This window comes from Cucurbita maxima, unplaced genomic scaffold (genome assembly GCF_002738345.1).
Source record: "Cucurbita maxima cultivar Rimu unplaced genomic scaffold, Cmax_1.0 Cma_Scf00015, whole genome shotgun sequence".
NCBI classification, from domain to species: domain Eukaryota; kingdom Viridiplantae; phylum Streptophyta; class Magnoliopsida; order Cucurbitales; family Cucurbitaceae; genus Cucurbita; species Cucurbita maxima.
The window spans coordinates 2696299-2723303 of NW_019272031.1; the positions used below are offsets into that span (position 1 = coordinate 2696299).

At 35.3% G+C, this 27005-nt stretch overlaps 3 protein-coding genes across 3 annotated transcripts; 2 read left to right on the forward strand and 1 right to left on the reverse strand.

Annotated features, from left to right (window-relative positions):
- Nucleotides 1-74: 74 nt before the first annotated feature.
- LOC111490397 lies at nt 75-6593 on the forward strand. Its single transcript, XM_023139002.1, has 16 exons — nt 75-248; nt 341-571; nt 648-809; nt 948-998; nt 1934-2068; nt 2208-2231; nt 2370-2481; nt 3090-3215; nt 3324-3373; nt 3744-3902; nt 3991-4086; nt 4765-4880; nt 4975-5098; nt 5202-5315; nt 5402-5482; nt 6200-6593. Exons 1-16 carry the CDS (start codon nt 186-188, stop codon nt 6344-6346), a joined length of 1791 nt encoding a protein of 596 aa, XP_022994770.1. The 5' UTR covers nt 75-185; the 3' UTR covers nt 6347-6593.
- An 863-nt stretch (nt 6594-7456) lies between these two features.
- Nucleotides 7457-10076, forward strand: LOC111490479 (ras-related protein RABA1c). Its single transcript, XM_023139120.1, has 2 exons — nt 7457-8058; nt 9443-10076. The coding sequence occupies exons 1-2, from the start codon at nt 7838-7840 to the stop codon at nt 9876-9878; spliced, it is 657 nt and encodes a 218-aa protein (XP_022994888.1). The 5' UTR covers nt 7457-7837; the 3' UTR covers nt 9879-10076.
- Nucleotides 10077-13335: 3259 nt separating this feature from the next.
- LOC111490461 (probable WRKY transcription factor 65) lies at nt 13336-15129 on the reverse strand. Its single transcript, XM_023139093.1, has 3 exons — nt 14825-15129; nt 14596-14739; nt 13336-13992 (listed from the first exon to the last, which is right to left on the reverse strand). Exons 1-3 carry the CDS (start codon nt 14944-14946, stop codon nt 13428-13430), a joined length of 831 nt encoding a protein of 276 aa, XP_022994861.1. The 5' UTR covers nt 14947-15129; the 3' UTR covers nt 13336-13427.
- Nucleotides 15130-27005: the final 11876 nt, after the last annotated feature.

Here is a 27005-nt window from a genome sequence, read left to right on the forward strand (position 1 = left end):
AAACTTTAATTTTTAATTAGAAGCCGCTTAATCCATAATTTTTTCTGCTCTTCCAGAAAGCGAGGGAAGGCTTCTAACGACTGTGTGGTCTATATTTGTTTCTAATTCGAAAATTATCGTAAAAAGAGAACAGAATATGAATCGATATTTCTCAAACTTTCCCTTGTTTCTGTCTCACTTGAAGAATGGAAATGGGCTGTGTTGGCCTCCAATTCTCATCTCAATCTTCGTCTTCCATCGTTCTAAAGGTGATCACATTTGAAGAAATCGATATCAATCTTTAATCTGATATACCCATGTCGATTATTCTCTAAATCCATCTTGATTTGCCCTTTTGCAGAGTACTACAACATCACCATCGCCCATTGGTCGAAGGAAGTTCTTGGTACCATCTATAATTTCTAATCCGTTCCTCCAAGTTTTCGGCGGAAATCACTCTTTGATCCATTTAAACATCTCAAAATCCTGCTCTGTGAGACTGTCCCCAAAACCCATTTCTTCGGAGGCTTGGGATTTTGGTAGGTTTTTGAGAACGTTGTACTATTTCAACGGACCTCCATCTCCTGCTAAGGTTGGATTAGTTTCCTAATGTTATGGGTTTTGTTGAATTGATCGATTGACTGAATGTTTGTTCGTTAATGGTGAAGTTTTTTGAGTCTCTGATTGCTAAATTGTCGGGTCCATCTACGAACAAACCTGTTGAAGGAATGGAAACTTCTGGGTTCATTCTTGTAGCTGGGGCAACGGGTGGTGTTGGTAGAAGGGTTGTTGATATCCTGAGGAAAAAAGGGTTGCCTGTTCGAGCTTTGGTATGTTATTAGCCTTTTCCATTTTTTGTTATTTGTTGAACTTTTGAGAAGAGATGGAAAAGTAGTGATGATTTCTTTCTTTTTTTCTTGTTTTAAACAGATTTTCACGTTCTTTGTTGTTCATGAAACTTCTTTCAGGTTAGAAATGAAGAGAAAGCAAGAAAGATGCTAGGCCCTGATATTGACTTGGTCAGTTGTATCACTGCTTACTGATCCTAGTTGTTGTGAATACTTTTTGATTTATTGGTTATGCCTTTGCTCTTAGGAAGTTGGCTCATTAACTCTATCATTTGGTACTTCTTCAATCGTTTCCAATTGATATGACTCACATAAACATATTGTAATGGCCCAAGTCCACCGTTAGCAGATATTGTCCTCTTTGGGCTTCCTCTCAAAGTTTTTAGAACGCGTGTGCTTGGAAGAGGTTTCCACACCCTTATAAAAAATGTTTTATTCTCCCCAATCGATGTGGGTTCTCAAAATTCAACCTAATTCGAGGCCCAGCGTCCTCTCTGGCACTCGTTCCCTTCTCTAATCGATATGGGACCCCTAATCGACCCCCCTTCGGGGCCCAACGTCCTTCCTGACACACCCCCTCGTGTTCACCCTCCTTCGAGGCTTAGCCTCCTCACTGGCACACATCACTCGGTGTCTGAGTCTGATACCATTTGTAACGACCCAAGCCCACTGCTAGTAGATATTGTCCTCTTTGAGCTTTCCCTTTCGGGTTTCCCCTCAAGGTTTTTAACACGCGTCTGCTAGGGAGAGGTTTCCACACTCTTATAAAGAATGCTTCGTTCTCCTCCCCAACCAATGTGGGATCTCAAACGTATTATTTTTCTTCATTTCTCACTTCACATCAACCCATGCTGTCAGATGTATCCTAATATCTCATTTAGCTAGATATAAATTTTAGCCATAAAACTGAATTTGTCAAAAAGCCCAATAGCCATATATGATATGTTCACTAACGTAGAGCCGGAAGGAGTGGATATGCGAAATGATAGAAAATAAGTATACTAGATTTTGGTACTTCACAATAGGTAGTTTGTAATATTAAGAAATCACATTCTGCTTCTGGTTGGTTCATTCTTTAAATCATTTTCCTTCCCTTGGAATGTTAGATTGTTGGGGATGTTACAAAGGGGAGCACTTTGGCACCTCGTAACTTTAAGGGAGTGAGGAAAGTTATTAATGCTGTCTCCGTCATTGTTGGGCCAAAGGAAGGAGACACTCCAGACAGAGCAAAGTATAGCCAAGTATGTATATGGCTGACTATGCGGTAGTTGTATTAATGTTTTGAAGTAGCTCACCATTTTGTCAACTTCACAAACTTCTGGTTTAATCTGTATACTAGCCTTCAGACGGCTTTCTGATTCAATGTTTCATATGGTGCAGGGAGTCAAGTTCTTTGAACCTGAGGTGATGAACTAAATGTCTGACTCAGATTTGAATTTGTTTCGGGAGTCGAACAAAATTTTAGATAACTTGATCATGTGTTCTAGCCAATGTAAGAAATGTTGTTTACTGGCAAGATTATTTAATGGTTGACTAATGCAGATCAAAGGTGATTCACCAGAATTGGTGGAGTTTATTGGAATGCAAAATTTGATCAATGCTGTGAAAGCTAGTGTTGGACTCCGAGATGGGAAGTTACTTTTTGGATTTGAAGGTACTATTTTATCGAGTTATTGGTGATTTTTCCTTTTGCTTCTGTATGGTACTTGATTCTTATGAGATCCCACATTGGTTGAAGAGGGGAACGAAGAATTCCTTATAAGGGTGTGGACACCTCTCTCCAGTGGATGCGTTTTAAAACCTTGAGGGGAAGCCCAAAGAGGACAATATCTACTAGTGGTAGGCTTAGGCTGTTACAAATGGTATTAGAGCCAGACACCGGTTGGTGTGCCAGCGAGGACGTTGGGCCCTCAAGGGGGGTGGATTATGAGATCGCACAACGGTTGGAGAGGGGAACAAAACATTTCTTATAAGAGTAAGGAAACCTCTCCCTAGTGGACATGTTTTAAAACCTTGAGGGGAAGCTCAGAAGAGAAAGCCCGAAGAGGATAATATCTGCTAGCGGTGGGCTTAGGCTGTTACAATTCTTTATTACGATACGTATGAGATTAAAAATTCGAAGATTGCTAGTATGGAGGGAAAGAAAAAAGTGAGTTATCCAATACGATGATTTTAGCAACAGTGATGAACGCATGTGTATCATGTATCGAATGCAAGAAACTTGTTCCAGGAGTAATCGAGCTTTCTCTTTGTAATTTGCAGGAAATAATCTCAAAGAAATTCCTTGGGGTGCTTTAGATGACGTTGTAATGGGTGGAGTGAGTGAAAGTTCGTTTCAAATTGACTTCAAAGGTGGCAAAAATGGTGGACCAACTGGAGTTTTTAAAGGTTTCTTCCATTAAGCCTTTAGACAGTTTACAAGTCCAAGATTACCTCACTGTTAATAGAATGAACACATTATGATCATGAATCTAACTTTGGGTGCATATGCTTTAGGTGTTGTTTCAACTGCAAACAATGGTGGTTTTACTAGTGTTCGGACACGGGTAATTTACATATTTTGAATATTTTCTTCGCCCATGCTTTACATTCTCAGATATCTAAAACTAACGCAGTCGCCTCTTCTGTACCGAATGCTCGACGGTCATTCCTAAGTTAGGATTATGAAAACAATTGAAATAACTCTATAAAAGTCAGGGATTGGTGACAAAATCTTGTCTTCCAGAACTTTTTTACCATTCATTTTATTTTTATGCTTATTATGAATGGAATGTACTTTTCTTCCTCATAAGCTTGTCCTTCAAATGAACCATTTCTGTTCCTTGATCTTCTCCGAGTCTTTTGAATTACGGTGGCTGCTCCCTTTCATTCCCCTATCTAATGTCATAGTTATTCCATCTTTTTGCATTTATACAGAACTTTTCTGTACCAGAAGATCTTTCTGCTTATGACGGATTAGAATTGCATCTCAAAGGCGATGGCCGTCGGTATAAACTGATCGTGCGCACCAGCACTGATTGGGATACTATTGGTTATACAGCCGGCTTCGACACTGTCAAAGGCCAATGGCAGTCAGTGAGTAACACCATTTGACCTTGATTGGGGCTTTTCTTTTATGAACAATCGAACTACCAATGACTGGTTATATTTCCTGTTTTCTCAGGTTCATGTGCCATTTTCTTCGTTGAGGCCAATATTTCGAGCTCGAACTGTTGTAGATGCCCCACCTTTTGACCCTACAAATATTGTGTCACTGCAGGTAAGATTACTTTGTTAGGAACCACGACTCTCCACAATGGTATGATATTGTCCACTTTGAGCATAAGCTCTCATGGATTTATTTTTTGTTTTCCCAGAAGGCCTTATACCAATGAACATGTATTTCTTACCTATGATCTCATAATTAACCGCTTAATTAGTCGAGACTCCTCTTCCAACAATCCTTAACAATTCTCCCCTTGAACAAATTACACCATAGAGCCTCCCCTGAGGCCTATGGAGCCTTCAAAGAGCCTCCCCTTAATCGAGGCTTGACTCTTTCTTTGGAGCCCTGAACAAATACACCCTTTGTTCGACACTTTGAGTCACTTTTGACTACACTTTCGAGGTTTACAATTTTTTGTTTGACACTTAGGATACTATTGACATGGCTAAGTTAGGGGTACGATTTTGATACCATGTTAGGAATCACGACTCTCCACAATGGTATGATATTGTCCACTTTGAGCATAAGCTCTCATGACTTTATTTTTTGTTTTCCCAAAAGGCCTCGTACCAATGAAGATGTATTCCTTACTTATAATCTCATGATTAACCACTTAATTAGCCGATGTGAGACTCTTCTCCCTACAATCCTTAACATACTTTTCTCTTAGTTCATTCTCATTCTCATAATATTTTTCACACGCACTTCTGATGCATTGATATTCATATGCAGCTCATGTTTAGCAAGTTTGAATATGACGGGAAACTCAACCCAACTTTTGTAGAAGGTGCATTTCAACTTCCATTATCAAGTATAAGGGCTTATATTAAAGATCCTATAACTCCCAGGTTTACCAAAACGCCATCTTTTAGGACTACTAAGCTGATTTTGATCTTTTTCCAATTCTCTTACACGGTTCGTCTATCTGTTTGTCTACTTTAGGTTTGTGCATGTGAGTTCTGCTGGAGTCACACGACCTGATAGGCCAGGGCTCGATCTCAGCAAGCAACCTCCTGCCGTCAGATTGAATAAAGAATTGGATTTTATTCTTACATTCAAATTGAAGGTTTAAGACCAACTCTATTCATACAATCTTCCACACATTAGTTTCAGCTACTTTTTAGTTTTTATGTTTAGTTTCATTTCAATATTGGCCATTTCCTCTACAGGGAGAGGACTTAATTCGAGAAAGTGGAATTCCTTATGCAATTGTAAGACCTTGTGCGTTAACCGAGGAGCCCGCTGGTGCCGATCTCATTTTCGATCAAGGAGATAATATAACGGTACCACAACAACAAATGAACAATGTCTAGAGTTTAGAGATACTGTCATTGATTTCTTATGAGGGTATTCTTTTCTTTTCGCGCAGGGTAAGATATCGAGGGAAGAGGTTGCTTGTATTTGCATCGCTGCTTTGGAAAGTCCGTATACGTGTGACAAAACATTCGAGGTAATACCCTCCCTCCATCCCTCCCTCTCTACTTTATTTTACTCTCTTGAGTGATAAAACAATCCTACTCTCCTTCTAATCCCTTCATGATCTGTCTAATGTCCCTTTATTCTTACTGTCCCGGGTGTTATGTTGTTGAGGATTGTTGGGAGGGAGTTGCACATTGGTTAAAGGAACGATTATGGGTTTATAAGTATGGAATACATCTCCATTGGTAGGAGGCGTTTTGTGAAACCAAAAGCAAAGCTGTGAGAGCTTATTCTCAAAGTGGACAATATCATACCATTGTGAACGTTCGTGGTTCCTAACAATGGTTCTAGCTATAGAATTAAAATACAGGTTTATTGACTGGTTTGTTCTTTCATACATAGAAAAAATTCCTGATGCCACTAATTTCATTGACCATAATAGACAACAAAATGAATTTTGACCCATTATTTTTCGTTATCACGTCTTAAGATTGTTTGGTACTGAGTCCAAACGAAATAACAAAAGTCCAAAAGATCGAGTCCCCCCTCCCTTCAGCCCCTAAGCGGACCGAAAAAAGGAAGAAAAAGGGCAATGCCAGTGCATTAGGGGTAAGAATCTCTCTTTTCTGATTGACTGAAGATGAGCGACCACAGAAAAGACAGCGTATTGAACCTGGGATTTTGATCATAAAGCTGATCCATTGTAGTTAGCATTCAAGTTTTTAGCGATGTTCTTACTCATTTGCAGGTTAAAAGTGTGATTCCATTTAGTGAGCCATTCACTGTGGACCCTGAGAATCCCCCCCAAGAAAAGGACTACAATATTTACTTCAAAACCTTGAAGGATGGTATTACTGGGAAAGAACTCCTTGAGCAAAGCCCTGCTCCTGTTTGAAATATGTATTATAGAGAGGAGGTAGAGTTCATTTTTGGTACACCAAATTTGGTAAGGGCTTTTAAATGGAAGATCTTGTCTGTAACTTTATTTGTAACTGCCTTATTACTTTCTATGCATTCACAGCCCACTTCTGTATATCAGGATTATCATTACTTAGCTATTGTGGCCATTTGGAATCTGTTTTGCATTGTTTACAATAGCAACTCTTCTGTGAAATCGTTGTCGATGAGTTGATAATCTTGGACGAGATAGGTACGACAAGATTGCGTGCCTTCTAGTAACTACTTGATATAGATTTGAAGTAATTTTGTGGTTTTTCTCTGATAAAACATACCTACAAAGAGATCATCACGTATATGACTTAACACTCGATTAGGGGTGTCGAACTTAGTAGACGACCAGATTCCTTATTTTTTGCATTTTGTATAGTTATAGATCTCGATTCAATACACTATAGTTGTTACAGTATCTAAATTGTCACATACATGACCGAGACTGAATTAGGAGCTGAATTGGGATGTCTCAATCATAGAGTGCAAAAGTAAGACTCTTTCTATAGCTATAGATTGCAATTCAATACACCATAGTTATGATAGCTAGATTGTCATATACATGACTTTGACTGAACTAGGAGCTAAATTAGGAGCGTCTCAAACCATTGAGTGGAAATCTAAGACTCTTTATTGTTCTATAATTATAGATCTTGATTCAACACACCATTGTTCCAGTAGCTAGATTGTTACATACATGGTTGAGACTGAATTAGGAGTGTCTCAATCATAGAGTAGAAAAAAAATTAAGACTCTTTATTGTTCTACAGCTATAGATCTCGATTCAATACATCATAGTTACTGTAGCTAAACTGTCACATACATGGTTGAGACTCTTTATTGTTCTATAGCTACCGATCTCGATTCAGTACACTATAGTTACGATAGCTATAGCTGGATTGAAAAGTTTATATTAATGTTTCATTTATTTTTAATGATCCCACACATTCCTCAAGCACATGAATGAAATAAATTCCATAAAGTCATGATAGTTTTCACAAATTTTCCATAAATTCAAAAGTGTTATAACCAACTTGAAAGAAAACCCAAAAGCTTCAAACTTTTTCCCACCAACAAAGTCCAAATTTAAGTCCCAATGCTTTGGATGAGTGGCATACAAAATGACAAAAATGACCTTACTTAACCAATGCAAGAAGCTAGAATAGTCTTGACCATAAGTCCATGACCAAGGACGTGGACGTCAATTCAACAATTTGTAGAGCTCAAAATCCAAAGCGATTTCATAGGAATTCCAAAATTTGAAAAAGAGACGCGTCGTCGTCCAGCCCAGCGCAGCGGCAAACACAGCAGTCTCTCCCATTTCCAACTCCCACTGTCTCGAAACAAGAAGAACAAAGAAAAGAACCTCCAAAAAGCGCACACTCGCAGAGATCTGATCCAACCAAAGTTCTTCTTGTTCTTCAGAAGGGGGACTGCGATGGCCGGCTACAGAGCTGAAGATGACTATGATTATCTCTTTAAGGTCGTTTTAATTGGAGATTCTGGTGTGGGTAAGTCTAATTTGCTCTCCAGGTTCACCAAAAACGAGTTTAGCCTCGAATCTAAGTCCACTATTGGGGTTGAGTTTGCTACTCGGAGCTTGAATGTTGATAGCAAGGTCGTCAAGGCCCAGATTTGGGATACTGCTGGCCAGGAAAGGTTGGTATATTTCCTCATCTTTGAACTCTGGCCTTTACAAGATCTGGGTATTTCTTAATTTTGCTATATGTGGTTGTTGATGAACAGCTAATGTAGTTTTTGATGATCTTACTGATGGAATTGTCTCTGTATTAGCTTTAATTGTATGGGTTAAATCATGTCCTTACTCATCCACTAAATCGGTTTTTTATGCATTGAACTGCAATGGTTGCTTACAAAATTAGTGGATCTAATGGGGCTGATTAGAGTTGCTTGTATGGTTACGTTTCAAATGCATTGACATACAAAAATGGTTATTATTCTGTAATTCTGTATGAAATGTTGAAGTGAAGTGACAGATTTTAGTATGACTTTTGGAAACATTTCATTAGTGGGTTTTTTTTTTCTCACAATTATAAATGACTGGCCTGTTGTTCTAGAACAATTGTAATTGGATTTGGTACTTCCCAAGCCCTCCGCTAGTAGTTATTATCCGCTTTGGCCCGTTACGTATCGCTGTCAGTCTCACGATTTTAAAACGCATCTGCTAGAGAATGTTTTGCTCTCCACTCCAATCGATGTAGGATCTCACAATTCACCCCCCATCAGGGCCCAGTATCCTTGCTAGCACTCGTTGTCCTCTCTAACCGATGTGAGATCTCACAATCCACTCCCTTCGGGGCCCAGCGTCCTAAGTGGTCCATCGCTCAATGCCTAGCTCTGATATCATTTGTAATAACCCAAACCCACTGCTATAGATATTGTCCTCTTTGACCCGTTCTGTATCACCTTCAATCTCAGGTTTTAAAACACTTGATAGAGAGAGGTTTTCACACCCTTATAAAGAATGTTTCATTCCCCTCTCTAAGTGACGTGGGCTCTAAAGAACTTGAGAACTTGAGAAGGAGCCCATGGCCGTTGAGACCTTCTCCAAGTACCCACGTTGGGTTGTTTTCCGTTTGTGACATACATCAAACTGTTGCTGTTGGTGTGATCAAGAGCATGTAGAAGAAGGACCCAACTGGAGCCCAAGTGACCAAGTTTGCTGCCAAGAAGAAATAGGCCAACCAAAAACCGTACTGTTGAGGGTTAACTGTATTTTGTTGCAAGTCAATAGGTAGTTCCATTTAACACTCCAGAACAGTTGCACGCTTGATTCTTTTGTTCGTTATCTCGACAAACATAAGCGGTGTGCCGTTCTTGTTGCTGAGTTTAGTACTCGCCATGGTTTCTTTGAATCATGGGAATAGAAATGAGCATTCTTATGTGGGAAAAGGCACATTAACTTATGTTCGTCGAGATAACAAATCCCGAGGCAAATGTGACTGCTTCACGCTTGATTTAGTACTTCATGTTGTGCTTGCTTCACTCTTTTTGTGAACTGACCATCTCGTTTGGGGCATAGGTATCGTGCAATAACCAGTGCATACTACCGAGGTGCTGTAGGTGCACTTCTCGTCTATGATGTCACACGACATTCCACTTTTGAAAATGTCGAGAGGTGGTTAAGAGAGTTACGAGACCATACAGATCCCAACATCGTCGTCATGCTTGTTGGTAACAAATCAGATCTTCGACACCTGGTGGCAGTCTCAACAGAGGATGGAAAATCTTTTGCTGAAAAGGAGTCTCTGTATTACATGGAAACTTCTGCACTTGAAGCAACCAACGTCGAGAACGCGTTCGCCGAAGTCCTTACTCAAATCTATCACATTGTAAGCAAGAAGACCATGGAGGCTGGTGAGGATGCAGCTGCTGCTTCAGTTCCTTCGAAAGGAGAGAAAATCGACGTCGGTAAGGACGTTTCTGCTGTAAAGAAAGGCGGCTGCTGTTCGAGTTAGGCTTTTGATTTGCATATTTTTCTTATGAGCCCCATAGTTTAGTAGAAATTCTTCAGAGATGTGTTTTATAGGATATTGCTGTTGCCTGGATTGGATTTTATCTACTTTCCAATATTTTTTAGTCTGAAAATTTTAAGTTTGAGCCCAGAAAGAGCTTGATTGAAAGGATTATTAGCATCAAATCTATTGATTTCATTTAGCTGTTGTGTTTATTCTCTGTCTGCACCTAATTCAGGTTTTTGTTTAACTTAGATTGGTTTAGATAGTTTCGGCCAACGAGTTAAGGTTCGAGTTTTTCCACTCCCAAATTTTTATACCTTATCGATATGTTTAGAGGATCAATTGAAGTCTTGAAAGTTTTATACGCTTCAAGTGCATTCGAACTTGTCATCAAAAGTTTAGAATCTGGCTGGCAGAATCTTTTAAGTCTTTAAAACAATGTAAGTGGCTCCACTATGGTTCTAACATGACGTGTTATGTTATGCTTCACTATGTAATGCTATGATACGCTATGGCTCCACTATGGTTCTAACATGACGTGTTATGTTATGCTTCACTATGTAATGCTATGATACGCTATGGCTCCACTATGGTTCTAACATGACGTGTTATGTTATGCTTCACTATGTAATGCTATGATACGCTATGGCTCCACTATGGTTCTAACATGACGTGTTATGTTATGCTTCACTATGTAATGCTATGATACGCTATGGCTCCACTATGGTTCTAACATGACGTGTTATGTTATGCTTCACTATGTAATGCTATGATACGCTATGGCTCCACTATGGTTCTAACATGACGTGTTATGTTATGCTTCACTATGTAATGCTATGATACGCTATGGCTCCACTATGGTTCTAACATGACGTGTTATGTTATGCTTCACTATGTAATGCTATGATACGCTATGGCTCCACTATGGTTCTAACATGACGTGTTATGTTATGCTTCACTATGTAATGCTATGATACGCTATGATATGCTATGATAAGCTATTTCATGTATGCTTCACTATGTAATGCTACGATACGCAATGATATGCCATGATAAGCTATTTCTTTTTTAAAAAGTTCTAATGTGATGTGTTATGTTATGCTTCACTATGTAATTCTATGATACTCTATGATATGTCTGGCAAAACCATCATGAATTCGATGATCTGCGAAGCACAAACCTACTTAGACTATGCCATGAAAATCATGTCATGCATGAAAGATTTACAAACTTAATATGCTATAATTGGAGGTTCGTTCTGCTGTCATAAATTATGACATGAACTAAAGTTATGGAGACCTCAGGTAGAATTGTGTATCATGTGTATCAGGATACATTCTCGTTATGATGAGTATGGACATGTACATTACGACTGATGATTTACAAATTTATGTCGTCATGATGTCATGTGGATCACTTTTCCTCCATGGAGTCCAACACAGCCTGTTAGCGTGTACTAGCCCAATGAGCCAGACCTAGGGGTGTGTGAGCACATCTGGTGGGACCATACTCGCACACGTGGGCATTGTGTAGAGAAGTACTACACAATCCAACCTTGCCCAGACTAAAAAACCACCTAAACCCGTGAAATGATATTTTAAATAAATATTTCTGCACACAAAGCTCATATCATGCATACAATAAAAACTTTATCATAGTAGATAAATAGTATCGTTATATTTAAATTCTTTAGCCTATTAAATATTTTTTTTTTAAATTAGAGGAAAATTTTTAAAACATATAATTAACTATTTTTTCTTAATTTTTCAACCTTTTTTCTTGACAATCCCCCACCTTTTAAGGAGAAAAAAACTCCAATCCCTAGACGTTTTTTAAACTTGTTTATATATATATATATATATATATATATATATATATATATATATATATATATATATATATTATTGTTATTATTATTATTATTATTATTATTATTAGAACATACAAAAAGGAAGAATGGTCAAAAGAGTAATGACAAGTGAACAATGTTGTTTATAAAAAATAAAAATAAAAAAATAAACAAAGAATTACATTCCTCTTGAGAGGATTAAATTAATAAAAAAATATTCTTAAACTTCTAAAATTCAAAAATATATTTTAATGGCGAGTTTAGAATTTTGTTTCAAAAATATTTTTAAAACAAAGTTTTTTTCTTCAAAATTTGGGTGACGATATTCTAATTTTTATTTTTTTGAAAATTCAAGGATATTATATAAAAATTTAAAAAATTAAGGGTATTTTTTTATATAAAATATAAATTTCATTGATATATATATATATATATTTTAATTAATTTAGCATTTATAGTATATCTCTATTTTAATTGAGAGATTTCAATCACATATTATATTAGTTTTTGAAAAGCCTCCTCAACCACCTTTTATTTTATTTTATTTTATTTATTAGATAAGGGAAGATTTTAATTTTTTCTTAATACCTAAGCATCTAGAGGGTTGATCTTATAATAATGTAATGATTTAATCCTTTGAAATATTTATAATTTTCCAATAATTATATATTTAAAAAGTCTTTGGGATTTTTAAGTCAAATTTGATTTGCTTGTGTTAGGCTGGTTAATTATTTTTATTGGTTAATTTGGTAATATCATAATTATTCAGGAAACTTTTATAAATTCCTTTAAAATTAATTTTATTCGAATTTATTAAATTTTAAAAAATAATTTTTATTTTTATTTTAGATACTATTATATATTTATTTTAGCTTTATAACTATTTATTATTCCACAACAAGTAATTTTTTTAAATATATATTAAAATTAGGTTGCAATCTTAATTTGATATTTGAAAATAATAAAAATTTATTATTGTATCCTATCTTTAAGTTTTTTTTTTTTTTTTGTTATTTTATGGTGGCGTTATTTATTTTTCTTCATTAAAAAAATATTTATATTTTTAAGTTGTAGTTTGGTGCAATAAAAATCAAACAAAAAAAAATTAATTTTTTTTTTTGGATTAAATGGTAAATTTAATATCAATAATTTAGCAAGAATTATAATTTAATTTCTAATTTTAAAATTGAAAAAATTCATAAATAATCTATATATTATTTAATCATTAATCATAAAAACTATAATTTATAAACGATCAATTTTTTTTTATTTTTTCTAGGTAAGTTAGCTCTTTAAAGATAATAATGTCTATTAATCTTCCAATTTTAATAAATTAATAATTCGTTTTTTATCATTAACAAAAAAAAAAATAAAAAATAAAAATATAAATTAAGAACTCGAGCACAAATATCCTCCAAATTATTTAATGATTATCGATAAATCATATCATTTTAAATCTTTAAAATTTTCAATTTATACGCTTAAATTTCTTAAAATATTATTACCATTAATCAAACCCGAATAATAATTTAGCCTTAAAATAAAATGAAGCAAGATATATATATTATTTTTTTAATAATGAAAATTCGTAAAATATATATAGGAAGAAATAAATAAGTTTAGAAAAAGAAAAAAAGAAAAAGAAACTTCCCGGCGTCTATGGCGGACGATGGAGTATACAGACAAAGAGAAGCCGCAGCTCAAGTGGTGGTTCCGCACCAAGGAGTGATCCGCCGCTGCCCGGCAGCCGGTTGTTCATCCGCCGCCAATCCCCGGGCTCCGCCGTGCCGGAACACCAATGAACACTCCGGCAACTCCCCGAGATCCGCAAACAATGAGTCGTCCACGTCATTATCTCCCATCGGAAAAAGCATTGCCACGTCACTGGAAAGCGAATCTCCCAATCCACTCGAGCATCCAGAAAAAATCGAGTTCTCGAGAACAGTGGACGACGTCGTTTCCATTTCCCCGAACCAACTGAACTCGTCCCCCGTTATCAACGACTCCTCTCCCATATCCACAAATTTCTCTTCCACTTCCACTTCCACTTCCACTTCCGGTTCCGGATGAACCGGCACACTCTCCGGCGAACCGGGTTTTCCCACGGCGGCGGCTTTGTGGTGATTATTGATGTTTCTAGAAACCGGACCGGAATGATTATGTTCACATGAATATGATATCACCAACATGGTTGGATCAAGCCGATTCCTCTCTACTTGTTTCCTCGCCGGGCATCCCTTTGAACTGCTACACCTATAATACGCCCTAAAAAAAATCGAAACTTTAAAATCCTAGAGACCAAATCGAAACGAAAGAAAGAAATCGAGATAAGAATATAAGATTACACATCGGTTGGGGAGTGGAATGAAACACCCTTTATAAGAGTGTGAAAACCTAGCGGGAAGCCTGAAAAGAAGAGCCAAAAAGAAAAATATCGGCTAGTTTTGTACTTGAATTGTTACAAATGGTATCAGAGTCAAATACTGAACAATGTGTCAACTAGAAGTTTGAGTCTCGAAGGGGGTGGACATGAGGCGATGTGCCACGATGCTAGGTCCAAAGGGGACATTTGGTGGGGTCCCACATCAATTGGGGAAAGCAACAAGTGTCAGCGTATTCGTTGGGCCTCGAAGGTAATAGATTGTGAGATTTCAGATCGGTTGGGAAGAGAATGAAGCATTCTCGTGGAAACCTCTCCCCAGTTTAAAATTTTGAGGAGAAGCCCGAAAATGAAAGCCCAAAAAATGATAATATCTAATAGCGGTACGCTTGAACAGTTATACATAGAGACCAAATCGAATCAAAACCCAAACAAGAAGGACAAAATTGAAACAAAACCCATATCATAAAATTTGAAATTGAGCTCACCTTGGATAAGGGGAGCCTTTGATGGGTTTTTGACCATACTTTCTCCAAGCCCAAGAATCAGGCGGAGGAGTAGTAGAACCAGAAGAATTCCTTGAGCTGTCACCATTAATTCTCACCGACACCACTTTCTTCTTCATCCCTCTTCTACAAATCACACACATATATATATAAATAAATAAATGAAACCCCATGGAATTAAGCAAATGGGTTCATGAAAATAGGAGCTGACCTGCCCTTCTTGGCGGCGGCGGCGGAAGTAGAAGGCGGAGAATCAGGGGCTTTCTCGTCGCTATCATCTAAGGGATCACCGGAATAGAATTGGTGGCGGTTGTTGTTGAAGGTGGCATCCATGTTATTACGGCGGCCGCCGGAGTAGCCACAGATGGGATGTTGTTTTTTTAAGGTAATGGCTGTCGGAAAAGTTTATGATGAAGAAGAAGAAGAAGGAGGAGGGGGAAATTAATGTGGTTTTTTGAGGAATTACAAAAATGGGGTTTGGAGTTGACGAATATATTAGCGGAGGGACGTGCGATTATCTAATCTCTCTTCAATTTGGTGATATTATAATCCATAATTTGTCGCTATTTTGATTGTGACAATAACAACAAATTTGTATTTTTTTCAATTTCCATTTGAATCCGGGCTAGTTGATTATGTCTGAACGTGCGTTGGATTATGACTAAACGTCTCTAAGTTAGAATTCGGGCTAGAAGCGACGCATGCACTCATTGCTTGATTGTCGATCAGCACTGTATGACTGTCTGTAAAAATCGTATTTATGCCTGACAGACCAAAAATACCTAAAAAATATAGTATATAGGGGGGTGACTAGTCTACATAGCGTGGATATCCCTATATCTTCAGCCACACCTTTGCTTCGGCATCTGTGTGCTCCTCGCATCGGCCTGTGGGCTCCCCATTCGACCCATCTTGAAACATGAACCAAGGAGTTTGGCATGTGTGCGAGTTAACTGGTCAGCAAACGTGGGTGTTGGTCGATTAAGACAACAGGACGGTGGTCATGGAAGTCAAAATCCGCTAAGGAGTGTGTAACAGCTCACCTGCCTAATCAACTAACCCCGAAAATAGATGGTAATAACTAAAATGTTAGAAATTTCGAATATTAAATATTATAAGTCACAATATATCATTAATATTGATTATACCAAACAAAAATTCAACCCAACCCAACCCAAAGTGTAAAAATATAACTCAGTCTAACATTTATGGTTTGAATTGGGTAATCCGAACTAGTCGGATCATTGAGTCAAATGAACAGCTCTACTATGTTTGACGGTAAATAGTTTGATAACAAATTATGTAAAAAAGTAGATAAAAAAAGTGCTTAATCTTGATTAAAAAAAAATTAAATGTTTATAAAGGGAGTTTTATTGTACATGCATCAAATTAACGAACCACGCCTAATGCACGAGATTAGATGAGCCCAACATTCTCCTACTTCCCTTACAACAGGACCAATTTACATACTTATCTCGAGGTGCTTCTAAAATTGAAAACAATTCTCATAAACAAAAGCGAGTTATTTATGCATGTTTTTTTTTTTGCTTACCAACACGCTTAGTAGAATTATATTTAATAGATCACTCAGTATAGAATTACTCTAAGTCAAACACGTTTAACTTTCAAATTATTACGATCGAGCCACTAAAACGAAATGTGCACTTTTTATTTAACCATTATTCTCGGAATTGCTCTCATTTGAACATAGTATTGGTTCGTTCATGTGCACTTCTTTACTCGGATGTCAAACAATACCTTTGAACTTTGTACGTTGTCTCAAAAATAATTTTAAACTTCTACAAAATTTTAAAAATACTCTTATAGTTAGTTGGGATAAAAACCGTTAATGCTTTGTTTCAAAAATATTTTTAAAAAATTCTTTAACTTTAAAAAATGTTTAAAAAATACTCAAACATTTTTAAAAAAATTAAAAAACATCACGTTTCAAAATACTCATGAATTTTCCAAAATAACATTAAAATGTTTGTAGACAATCTATAAGGTGTCGATTCGTTACCTCAAAAAATTTATGGGTAATTTTTAAACATAACAGTAAAAGTTTTTGTTAAAGGAAAGTGTATTAATGAAACTTCCTAAAGTTTAAGGGTATTTTTGAAACACTTTTATAAGTTTAAAGATATTTTTTAAATAAAATATTAACGGTTTTCATCTAAAACTATCCTTCACGAAATTAAAAAAAAAAAAGAAAAATAGAGATATTTTATTAATTTAACCTAATTTTTTTAAAAAAATATAAAAATCAAATAAACAAGATATTATATAATAATAAACATTGGAGTAAAGTTGTGTATACTTTTAGCCGTAAATTAATCTTACAAGTAAACCACAATTAAATATAAGTAATTATGAAACATAGTGTTAATTTTATTTAAAAAAAGAAAAAAAAGACTTTAAGCCACATTTAATTACCTTAATTATCCCTAACTTAGGTAATTAAATATAACCTAAATTAATAAAAACATCTTTCAATTTTACATTTTTCTCCCCAAGTTTTAATAATATCTTTAAATAAACCAAAAAAAGAGTTTAAAAAATACTCTTAAATTATTAAAAAAAAAATTAACACAGACTATTCTTGTTGAACAAGGTAAAGCTTCTTTCTCTATCTGTCTTTCAGTTGGTCTGTCTCTATCAAAGAATTAAGTGCTGGAGACTCGAGCTGCCTATCTTCTCCTCGAGCCGCACTAGCCCGGCGATATCGATCTCGACCATTCATTACTTTATTCAATTCTATTCTAACTTCTAGCTTGGCTTGTCCTTAGCTAAAGAAATATACTATACATACTTCTTGCTTCTTTCCTTTCTTCTTTAACTGTTTATCCAACTCGTTCGTACCTTTTGTAATCTCGTCGGCTTGGATTCGGTACTAAAGAGGGAAAGAAGGGAATAAAACAAAGAATATTGTTACCGTTTATATTTTATTTTAAAAATATCCTTAAACTTTTAAAAAATGTTTCAAATACACTCTTAAGTTTTCAAAAGTTTTATTAATATTATTAAAAAATTTAAAAACTAAAATATACTATTAAATTTTTAAAAAATTTTTAAAAATACATTTATCGTTAGTATTACGTTTCAAAAATACTCATAAAAAATATTTATAAATAATCACTGAAATGTCGAGTTTCTGAATTTTTTTTTTTTTATAAAAGAAAAGGTTGTTAATATTAATTTTAAACTATTATGGGTAATATTAAATATATTTTTAAACTTTTTTTAAAACATGTTAAAAAAGGTATTAATGGATATATATATATTTTTTTTGAAGTTTTACAATTATTTTTTAAATAAAGAATTAACAGTTTCATTTTTTTTTTTAATTTAAACTTGTTATTTTTTACATTTTTTTTTTATAGATAAAGTGTAAATTTCGAGAGTATTTTTATTAAATTAATTACAACTACCTAATTAATTAAGGATTAATCACATGGTGTTGGCTACAATGAAGGAGAAGAGAGATTCTTCCAAAGAAGAATCTTTTATTTCATTGGCATAAATCTTAGTTGTAATATTAAACATAATTAATGAGCTTTTAATTGTTTTAATTAGCATAAAGATGAGTAACATTAGTATATATTTCTCACAATATTGACATATTTTAAAATCCTTAATCAAAATTATTTAAAAGAGTCAACTATAATGCGAACTACCATCAATATTGTTTAATGTGGCTCAAATCGAATAATAACACGTGGTTGTAGTCGTGGCGGATCCAGAACTTTATGATAACGACATAATTCGTTTATATTAGGTTACGCTTTCGAGAAATACCCGTCTTTACTTCCTATTTCAGTCATCATTCTCACAAAAGTATAGATCTCTAAAAAATGTTCTATGTTCTATTAGACTGATTTCGTGGGTAAGTGGTCATGTTACTTAGAAAAATTCTTTTGCATTCCCACAGACCAATACGAGTTCTTCTAGCATGTTTTGTATTCACTTACAAAGCTTAGCCATAAAAGTTCTTATAACTGAGCCACCAAAAAAGAAGGTGCACCTTGATAGTATGGGTAGCGACTTTCAATTCTTTTAAACCTTTCTTAGCCCGTTTATCCTTAGGATCACTCTCATTTGGATATGGTACTCCTTTACTCAAGACAATTTGATTTTTTTTAAAAATACCCAAAAAGTATCCATGAAGAATTTCTATTCTGATCGGTACAAAAATAAATGAAAAATGAAATAGGTGGCAGGAATGAAAATAAAAAAACGTTTCGTTTATGTCCGTGAACATCTCTAATAGTAGCGACTCTTGTGAACACGTCTCTTATGGTGTCGATCCAAAGAGAGAGAAACCGCCAATTTAATTATTATTTAATGAATGGAGGCTGAAACAAGCAATCAAAAGCAATCATATAAATTAATTATATAGTTTGACTAGGTCGGATTAATTCCAAATTCAAATCCCTTTGTTTTAAACTAAATGGATCCATCTTGGAAATGGCACCCAATGGATTTAATTCAATAATCCACTTTTCTTCTACGCCATCCTTAATTGCTAAGTCATTTCTTAATTTTGTCCCTATTACACATTAATATCATATTTATATTTTCAATATTATCGTCCACAAGATAAAATCATTTTATATGATCAAGATAAGCGCACGGGTTAAGACACGTACTCTCGATCGAGAATTCATACGGTCGAAGTTTGCAACACTATAAATTAAACACTTGAGTTAGGTTTAATTTTCAAAAGGGAGTAAACGAGTTCAAATTAGAGAATATAAGAAAGAAAATAAAAAATTGAACAATTCTCTCATTGGCTTCGACGTCCTAGACAATACGTCCCAATACATCCTTGCATTATATCACTTTATTGCTGTTTATGATGTTTCGGTAGAATCATGTTTTTTCGCTTAGAACGTATAACATTACTTTCAACCTTTCTTTCAATCTTACTTTCAAACTCTCTATTGAAAATTTCTCGATCGAAATTTAGTGCAAACTTATTGATAGTTTGAATTAGTCAAGCAATTCGTTAATATTTTTTAGAATATAAAGATATTTTATTTTATTTTCCAGATTTAGTTAGCTTATATTTTTCTTATTTTAGATATTAATTAATATGTTGTATTCTATTCTTAATTTCAGACTGAGTAATGATATTTTCAGATCTATTTACACTTTTTGAGGGGTAGATATTCTAAAAAAAACTTTTTAAATGGGCCAGAGGCTTGAGCATACGTCAGGTTGTAGACGATAATGGCTTTTACATAACACCTGAAGTGGGTCATTGTTTCGGGTTATATATATAGATATAGATATAGATATAAATTGACATAAAATATACAGATCAGTTGAGAGTTAGAAGCAGATCTCCTTTTGAAAGAGAATTCCATTTAATGAAGCTACCGATGGCCAAAGATGTGGCCGCCGCAGCCGCCGTCATTTGCGGCGGCGGAGGAGGAGGAGGAGGGTGATCTGTGTGTTAAACAGTGTGGTTATTGTCAAATGGATCAGATTTGTCATCTGCTGCAACAGTTGCCTTCTTAAGTAATGTGGGTTTGGTTTTTTCTACTTCTTTTTTATTTTTATTATTATTATTATTATTATTATTATTTAAAAAAAGATTTTTCAAATAAAATAAAAAACAATTACTAATTTAGAGTGTACTTTGTATAGATTCCAAATGATTTAGCAATAATTAAAAATAATTATTGAAAAAACCAATATTAATTTTAAAATTCTTTTTTTACTGTTTTTTAATAAATAAAAAAAAAAAAGCATAATTAAAAATGTTTTGTTTGAGAAAAAAATATTTAAATTAAAAGGCATGTGAAACTCATCCTAATAAATTATTAAATTATTTTAATATTTTAATAATTGGTTGGGGAAGGCATCTTATTTATCATCTAAACAAATCTTCTCTCTATCTCTTCATTTTTTTGGTCAACCATGCTATATTGGTTTTTTAATCCTATTTTTAGAATATTTAGATCATACATTCTTAATAATAATAATATTAATAATAAAATCTAAAGGTAGTCTGACTTTATCGGACCCAGGACATGCGAGAGCCCAGCCCGGGAGGACGGAAAACTTCGACGATCCCTTCCCGAACCAAACATGAATCTTTCGATTCATTTGGTTAGAATACATGTCTAAGCTAAGTAAATCAATCAATAGTCTTGGTCATATTGAAAGTAAAGGATCAATTAATAATATGAATCAAAACATTCTTAGTCATAGTGACAATTCTAGTTACAGTACCAGTGATGATTTAGTCGGCCGGCATTCGGTTGGATCTGACTTGTTAATAATAAATGTTTCAAAACTACCTTATAGCTATAGTAGAAAATTTCAAATTTTAGTTTGAATCTTGGATATGGAACGTTATATATGTTTTTCTAGATTATTGAACGTTATATATTTTGCTTGAGATTTCTTGGAATTGTCGGGATGAAAAAGTTTGTAAGGTGAATGAGTATTTATAGTAAAGTCTTTGATGATAAGTTTGTAAGTTTGTAAGGGATGATAAGTTTTTAAAACGCATTTGACATGAAGAGGTTTCCACATCTTTGATGTGACGTGCGATTTCATTTTCACACCCGTTCTCCAATCGATGTGGGATCTCACAATCCACCTCCTTGGGATCCAGCATCCTCGTCGGTACACCGCCCGATATCCGACTCTGAATCTGACTCTGATGATACCATTTATAACCGCGCAAGTCCACCATTAGCAGACATTCTCCTCTATAGGCTTTTGCATTCGAGTTTCCCCTTAAATTTTTAAAATGGGTTTGTTAGAAAATAATGATTTTTACATTCTAGAATGTTTCCTCTTTCCCTCCAAATAGGATCTCATTTTAGAACATTTTGTAAGTGTAAACTACCTGAGAAGAATCAAATCGAAAGGTCTGGGATTTCTCAAATGAATGAGATAAAAAGAACTAAAGAAGCATCTTCCTTAACTTTCCGACCATCCGCAGCACCAAAGAACTTGGAACCTCACAAATCCGGCCGACGTCAGCGGCGGGTTTCACCGGCACTCTTTTATCTAGCCCATAATTCCATTTGTACGAATAATGGGATCTTTGGACATTTATGAAACATATGCCCCAACCAACGTGGGATCTCACAATCCACTCCCTTCGAGGTCCTACGACCTCGCTGTAACTCGTTCCTTTCTCCAAGCTCACCGTTACCAGATATGGTTCTTTTTTAACTTTTCCTTTTAGGCTTTCCCTCAAGATTTTTAAAATCCGTGTGCTAGTAAGAGGTTTCCACATCATTATAAAAAATGTTTCGTTCTCTGGGATCTCATACATCATTTCAATGTAGAATCGATAACTAATTCAGATATTCTTAATCTCCTTGAGTATCACAATTTTTCTAACATATATATTACTTTGAGATAAACATATAAGCAATAGATCAAACTAATAGTAAAATAGACCTAAAAAAGAAAACTAACAAGTCTTTAAACTTCATGTAAAATCTTAATCTTTCAATTTTGTTTTTAGTAGATCTATAAATTTTAAAAATTGACGAATAGGTCAATGATTTATATAACGACTGCCAGTGAAGAGGCTGAGCCCAGAAGAGAATGAATATGAAGCGATATGATAGAAATGATGCTTGACCCTAAACGGGTGGATTTAGGGGGTCCCACATCAAATGAAGAAGAGAAAAACATTGGTTGGGGAGTAGGAAAAAAACATTCTTAGTTTGAAAACCTCTCCCCTACCAGAAGCATTTTAAAAACCTTAAAGGGAATCGTGAAAAGGAAAGCAAAATGAGGATAATACGGTTAGGTGTGAGCACTATTACAATTTATTAGACAAAAAGTTTTAAAAACCCAAACACCAAATAAGTACAATTTGAAGAACCAAATAGCTATCCGATGCCATTGAAGGCAAAGAAAGAAGATTTCGAGAGACTCTACTTGACAAACAGGTCGATTATTCAGAACGTTTTGTGATTGTTGTAGGTCCCTCACTTTCATTACATCTGTAACGGCCCAAGTCTTATGGGTTTTCTCTTTCGAGCTTCCTCTCAAGGTTTTTAAACTGTGTCTGCTAGATAGAGAATTTTCCACACCTTGATAAAGAAGGTTTCGTTCTCCTCTCCAACCGATGTGGAATCTCACAACATTGATGTGTCGTTAAAGTTATGTGGGAGAGTAAATGGCAGGGCAATTCTCCTTTGGCAAAGAAACAAACAAATGCATTATCATTAGCATTTGGCACGAATCAAATGAATGGTTTGATCATGTTCTTGCCAAAGGAGAATTACACTGTCATTCCTCAACCCCAACCCTATGATTTTGCTACCTCTTGCTACCCTCATGAGTAGCCTTTTAAATCCTCATGATCCGCACCTCCCCTTGGATATGCTAATGAAATAAACCAATGGCATAGAAGCATATGCCACTTTTGCTATTCCTTCAGTCCCTTTACTTCTTTTTGTCCATCATTTTCATTGCCATGAAGATTTAAGGTAAGAATATTCGAGATTAGGAAGAAAGTTCTTGAGCCAAAGCTTCATCCATGCTTCAATCATTACACAAACTAAGCACCAAATTTCCCAAATCTTTTCTTCGTCTGTCTCCTTCAAGCAGTGGAAGGATTGCTGAGTGGCTATCTAAGAAACTCATATATATATCTCAGTGCAGATTAAGCCTAACCCTTCTCCCCCGACTTTGTGTAACGGCTCAGATCCACGCTAACAGATATTGTCTTCTTTGGGCTCCCTTTCGGGCTTCCTCTCAAGGCTTTAAAACGAGTCTGTTAGGGGGAAGATTTTCACACATTTATAAAGAGTGTTTCATTCTTCTCTCCAACCAACGTGGGACTCTCACACTTCATCTAAAAAATATCACTGAACTTTCAAAAGTTTCAATAATGGTTTTAAACTTAGAAGTCTAATAAATACCCTTGAACTTAAAAAAAAGGTTAAAGAATACTCTAATGGTTAGTTTTGGATAGATATTGTTAATACTATGTTTAAACTTTTAAAATGGTTTCAAAAATACCCTTTTAATTTTCAAATGGTTTGACACAATACTTTATTTCAAAAATCAACATTACTGTTTGACATGATCAATCTTGCTTGTAAAGTGATTTGAAACTCAAATAAGTTTTCTTGTCCTGTGATATTTGATCGACAAGATAATCTAAATTTTACTTTCACTTGAAGTGATTTCTTATCATTCGGGAGTTCTTTGGTATTTTAGATTTAAAGGTCTTGTTCTTCAACAACGTAGTTAGATTGATCTTGCAAGAGTATTTACACTTCTTAACCCATGAACTTGTTCCACGTTTCTTGTTTTAGAATTGCATACTAGTCTCATTCAAGTAGTCTTGTTCAAGCTATCTTGTAAAGTGGTTCGAAAATTCAGTTTAGAAACAAAATTTCTTTACTCTTGATCATATTGCATGAGATCTCACATCGGTTGGAGAGGAAAACGAAACATTCTTTAAAAGGGTGTGTAAATCTCTCCTTAACAGACGCGTTTTAAAACTTCGAGGGAAAGTCTGAAAGGAAAAGTCCAAAGAAGTTACTGTCTACCACGGGTGTACTTGAGCTGTTATATATTGATCATCAAAGTAAATGTGGGGATGATTTCTTGTCGGTTATTGAATATTTTAAATTTAAAGTTCTTGTTCTTCCATAAACAAAATGGTTTCAATTTTTTCTTCGTTTTATATATTTACAACTCTTTCATAAGGCTGGTGATTAAAGACATGGAAAGGGGCAATAGAAAAAGGTGGCCAAAGGGCAAAGAAAAGAGGCCAAGGGGCAGCATAACCCAAAGGCCAAAAGAAGGATAAGAATAAGAACTCATGAACAGAATATAGTGTTGTGTGTGACATAGTTGTTTTACTTGGTTGATTCTCATGATTTGTAAGTACAATTATTACAGTGACAGTAATAATATAAGGGTGGTGAGCTGCAACCAAAAGGGATTATTCCAAGAGCATATAATTTTGTGTTTCTTGGCTTTACAAAGTGTTGAAATTCTTGCAACAAAAAAGTGGTGTGAAAGTATCACCTCTTCTTCATTCCCTTTACTTTTTCTCTTTAAAAAGTGGTTTACTTGAAGCGTTTTCCTAATCGTAACCATCGTTTATATCGAAACTTTACGCGTATTTCGTCATGAATTTGAATGAGAAATACATTTGGTCATGGTAAAAAAAAAAAAAAAACTTAGTATGTTTTCGTAGAAATTGAGTAAATAGAATAAACGAGAGTAGTTAAATGAGTTATCGAAGGAAATCAAGTAAAATGAGAAGCGCGGAGAAATCAAAGAGATCAATAGAGAAAGGAAGCAATACGATGTTTGTAACAGCCCAAGCACACCGCTACCAGATATTGTCCGCTTTAGCCCATTACGTATCGTTGTCAGCTTCCTGATTTTAAAATGGGTCTGTTAAGGAGAGATTTCAACACGATGAAATATTTCGTTCCCATTTCCAACTAACGTGGGATCTCACAATCTCCTTGGGGGCCAGCGTCCTCGCGAGCACACGGCCCAGTGTCTGGCTTTAATACTATTTTAACAGCCCAAGTTTACCACTAACAGATATTATCTGCTTTTGCCCGTTACGTATCACCATCAGCCTCACGTTTTCTAAAACGCGTCTGTTAGGGAGAGATTTCAACATCTTTATAAAAAAATATTTTGTTCCCATTTCCAACGTTGGTGGGATCTCACAATCTACCCTTTGGGGGCAAGCGTCCTTGCTGGCACACCACCCAGTATCGGGCTCTAATACCATTTGTAACGGCCAAAGTTTACTGTTAACAGATATTATCTGTTTTTGCCCATTACATATCGTCATCAGCCTCACGTTTTCTAAAATGCGTTGTTAGGGAGAGATTTTACACACCCTTACAAAAAAAAAAAATGTTTCGTTCTCCTCTCCAACCGATGTGGGATCTCACAACGTCCCAACGCTACAAAAAAAACCAAAGATAAAACATAGCTTCATGGTACTACATCGCAACGACACTATGCTAGCTAACGTGCGTAAAAATAGCACCAAAAACTCGACACACTTAAAAATGCTTACCACAAGTATACAAATCAAGTTTTAATATAGTGTACAACTAATTACGAGTGTCATGTCATTAAAATTGGATTACGAGTTAAATTTTAATATAGTCGTGTTTATTTCAGGTCTCCATCTCGAAAAAGGAAAATCCCGATTTCTAATCTCGAACACGATTTGGAACCGAGCTGTGTGGTTGAATGATTTAGGGAAGTGGAGAGTTGAGAAGGGAATCTCATCCCCAAGTAGCATTATACTTGTATACACATATTTGAAAGGGGTAGCATTGTGCTTAGAATATGCTGATCTCTCTACATCATCAACATTGGCGATGTGAAGGTTTGTTCCAAAGCTTTATATAGAGATGGAAGGTAATGAAAGAAAGTGCATTGAAATGAAGATGAACAATGAACATGAAGTGCATTGGATGGATTTCTGGGCAATTACTCCATTGGCAGATGGTTTTTGATTAATGCCCAATCAACTTACTGCCAAAGGAGATTTGCCCCGTAATGCACCGATGCAAATTACTCGATATACGTGTCTCGATGGTTCAAGACTCGAGTTAAGACGTAGACAAGTTCTTTTTGTGATATCCCACATTAGTTGGAGATGAGAACGAAACACCCTTATAATGTGCGGAAACCTTTCCCTAAAACTTTTAGGAGAAGCCGGGAAGAAAAAGCCTAAAGAGAACAATATCTGCTAACGGTGGGCTTAGGCCGTTAAATGGTATCAGAGTCAGACACCCGACTATGTGTCAGCGAGGAGGCTGTTCCCCAAAGGGGTAGACATGAGGCGGTGTGCCAGTAAGGATGCTGGCCTCGAAGGGGGGTGAGGTGGATTTGGTGGTGGTCCCACATAGATTGGAGAAAGAACGAGTGCCAGCGAGGACACTGGGCCCTGAAGATGGGTGGATTGTGATATCCCACATTGGTTGGGGACGAAAAGGAAACACCCTTTATAATGGTGTGGAAATCTTTCCTTACCAGCGTGTTTTAAAGCCTTGAGGAGAAGCGTGAAAGGGAAAGCCCAAAGAGAAGATCATCGGGATTCTAGACAAGGTATTTTGAAATTATTTATAAAAGCATGACTTTTTGTTATTATTAGCTTAAACTATTTTGAATTTATTTTGCATTCATGAACTTTTTTCTCTTTAATATTTGTCTTTGATGATGTAAATGCATTCGTTGGTATTTATGTCATAAAATTTGGTAATTAAATTTTTATTTTTAATAATAATTTTAATTATTTTATTTTCAATTTAATATTACATGAGGTATAAAAAATTCAAGATTATTAGTATAATATTGAATAGTAAGTAGTTGATATATATTAGGATCATGTTCAAGTAATAACTTAAAAGGGT

Excerpts from the sequence above, each read along its gene's own strand:
- LOC111490397 (XM_023139002.1), top strand. The coding sequence starts at position 186 with ATGGAAATGGGCTGTGTTGGCCTCCAATTCTCATCTCAATCTTCGTCT. Across the intron at positions 3,216-3,323 it reads ACCAACTGGAGTTTTTAAAG|GTGTTGTTTCAACTGCAAAC; the intron begins GTTTCTTCCATT and ends CATATGCTTTAG. Across the intron at positions 4,087-4,764 it reads CAAATATTGTGTCACTGCAG|CTCATGTTTAGCAAGTTTGA; the intron begins GTAAGATTACTT and ends ATTCATATGCAG.
- LOC111490479 (XM_023139120.1), top strand. The coding sequence starts at position 7,838 with ATGGCCGGCTACAGAGCTGAAGATGACTATGATTATCTCTTTAAGGTC. Across the intron at positions 8,059-9,442 it reads GATACTGCTGGCCAGGAAAG|GTATCGTGCAATAACCAGTG; the intron begins GTTGGTATATTT and ends TTTGGGGCATAG.
- LOC111490461 (XM_023139093.1), bottom strand. The coding sequence starts at position 14,946 with ATGGATGCCACCTTCAACAACAACCGCCACCAATTCTATTCCGGTGAT. Across the intron at positions 14,740-14,824 it reads GCCGCCGCCAAGAAGGGCAG|AAGAGGGATGAAGAAGAAAG; the intron begins GTCAGCTCCTAT and ends TGTGATTTGTAG. Across the intron at positions 13,993-14,595 it reads AAAGGCTCCCCTTATCCAAG|GGCGTATTATAGGTGTAGCA; the intron begins GTGAGCTCAATT and ends GATTTTTTTTAG.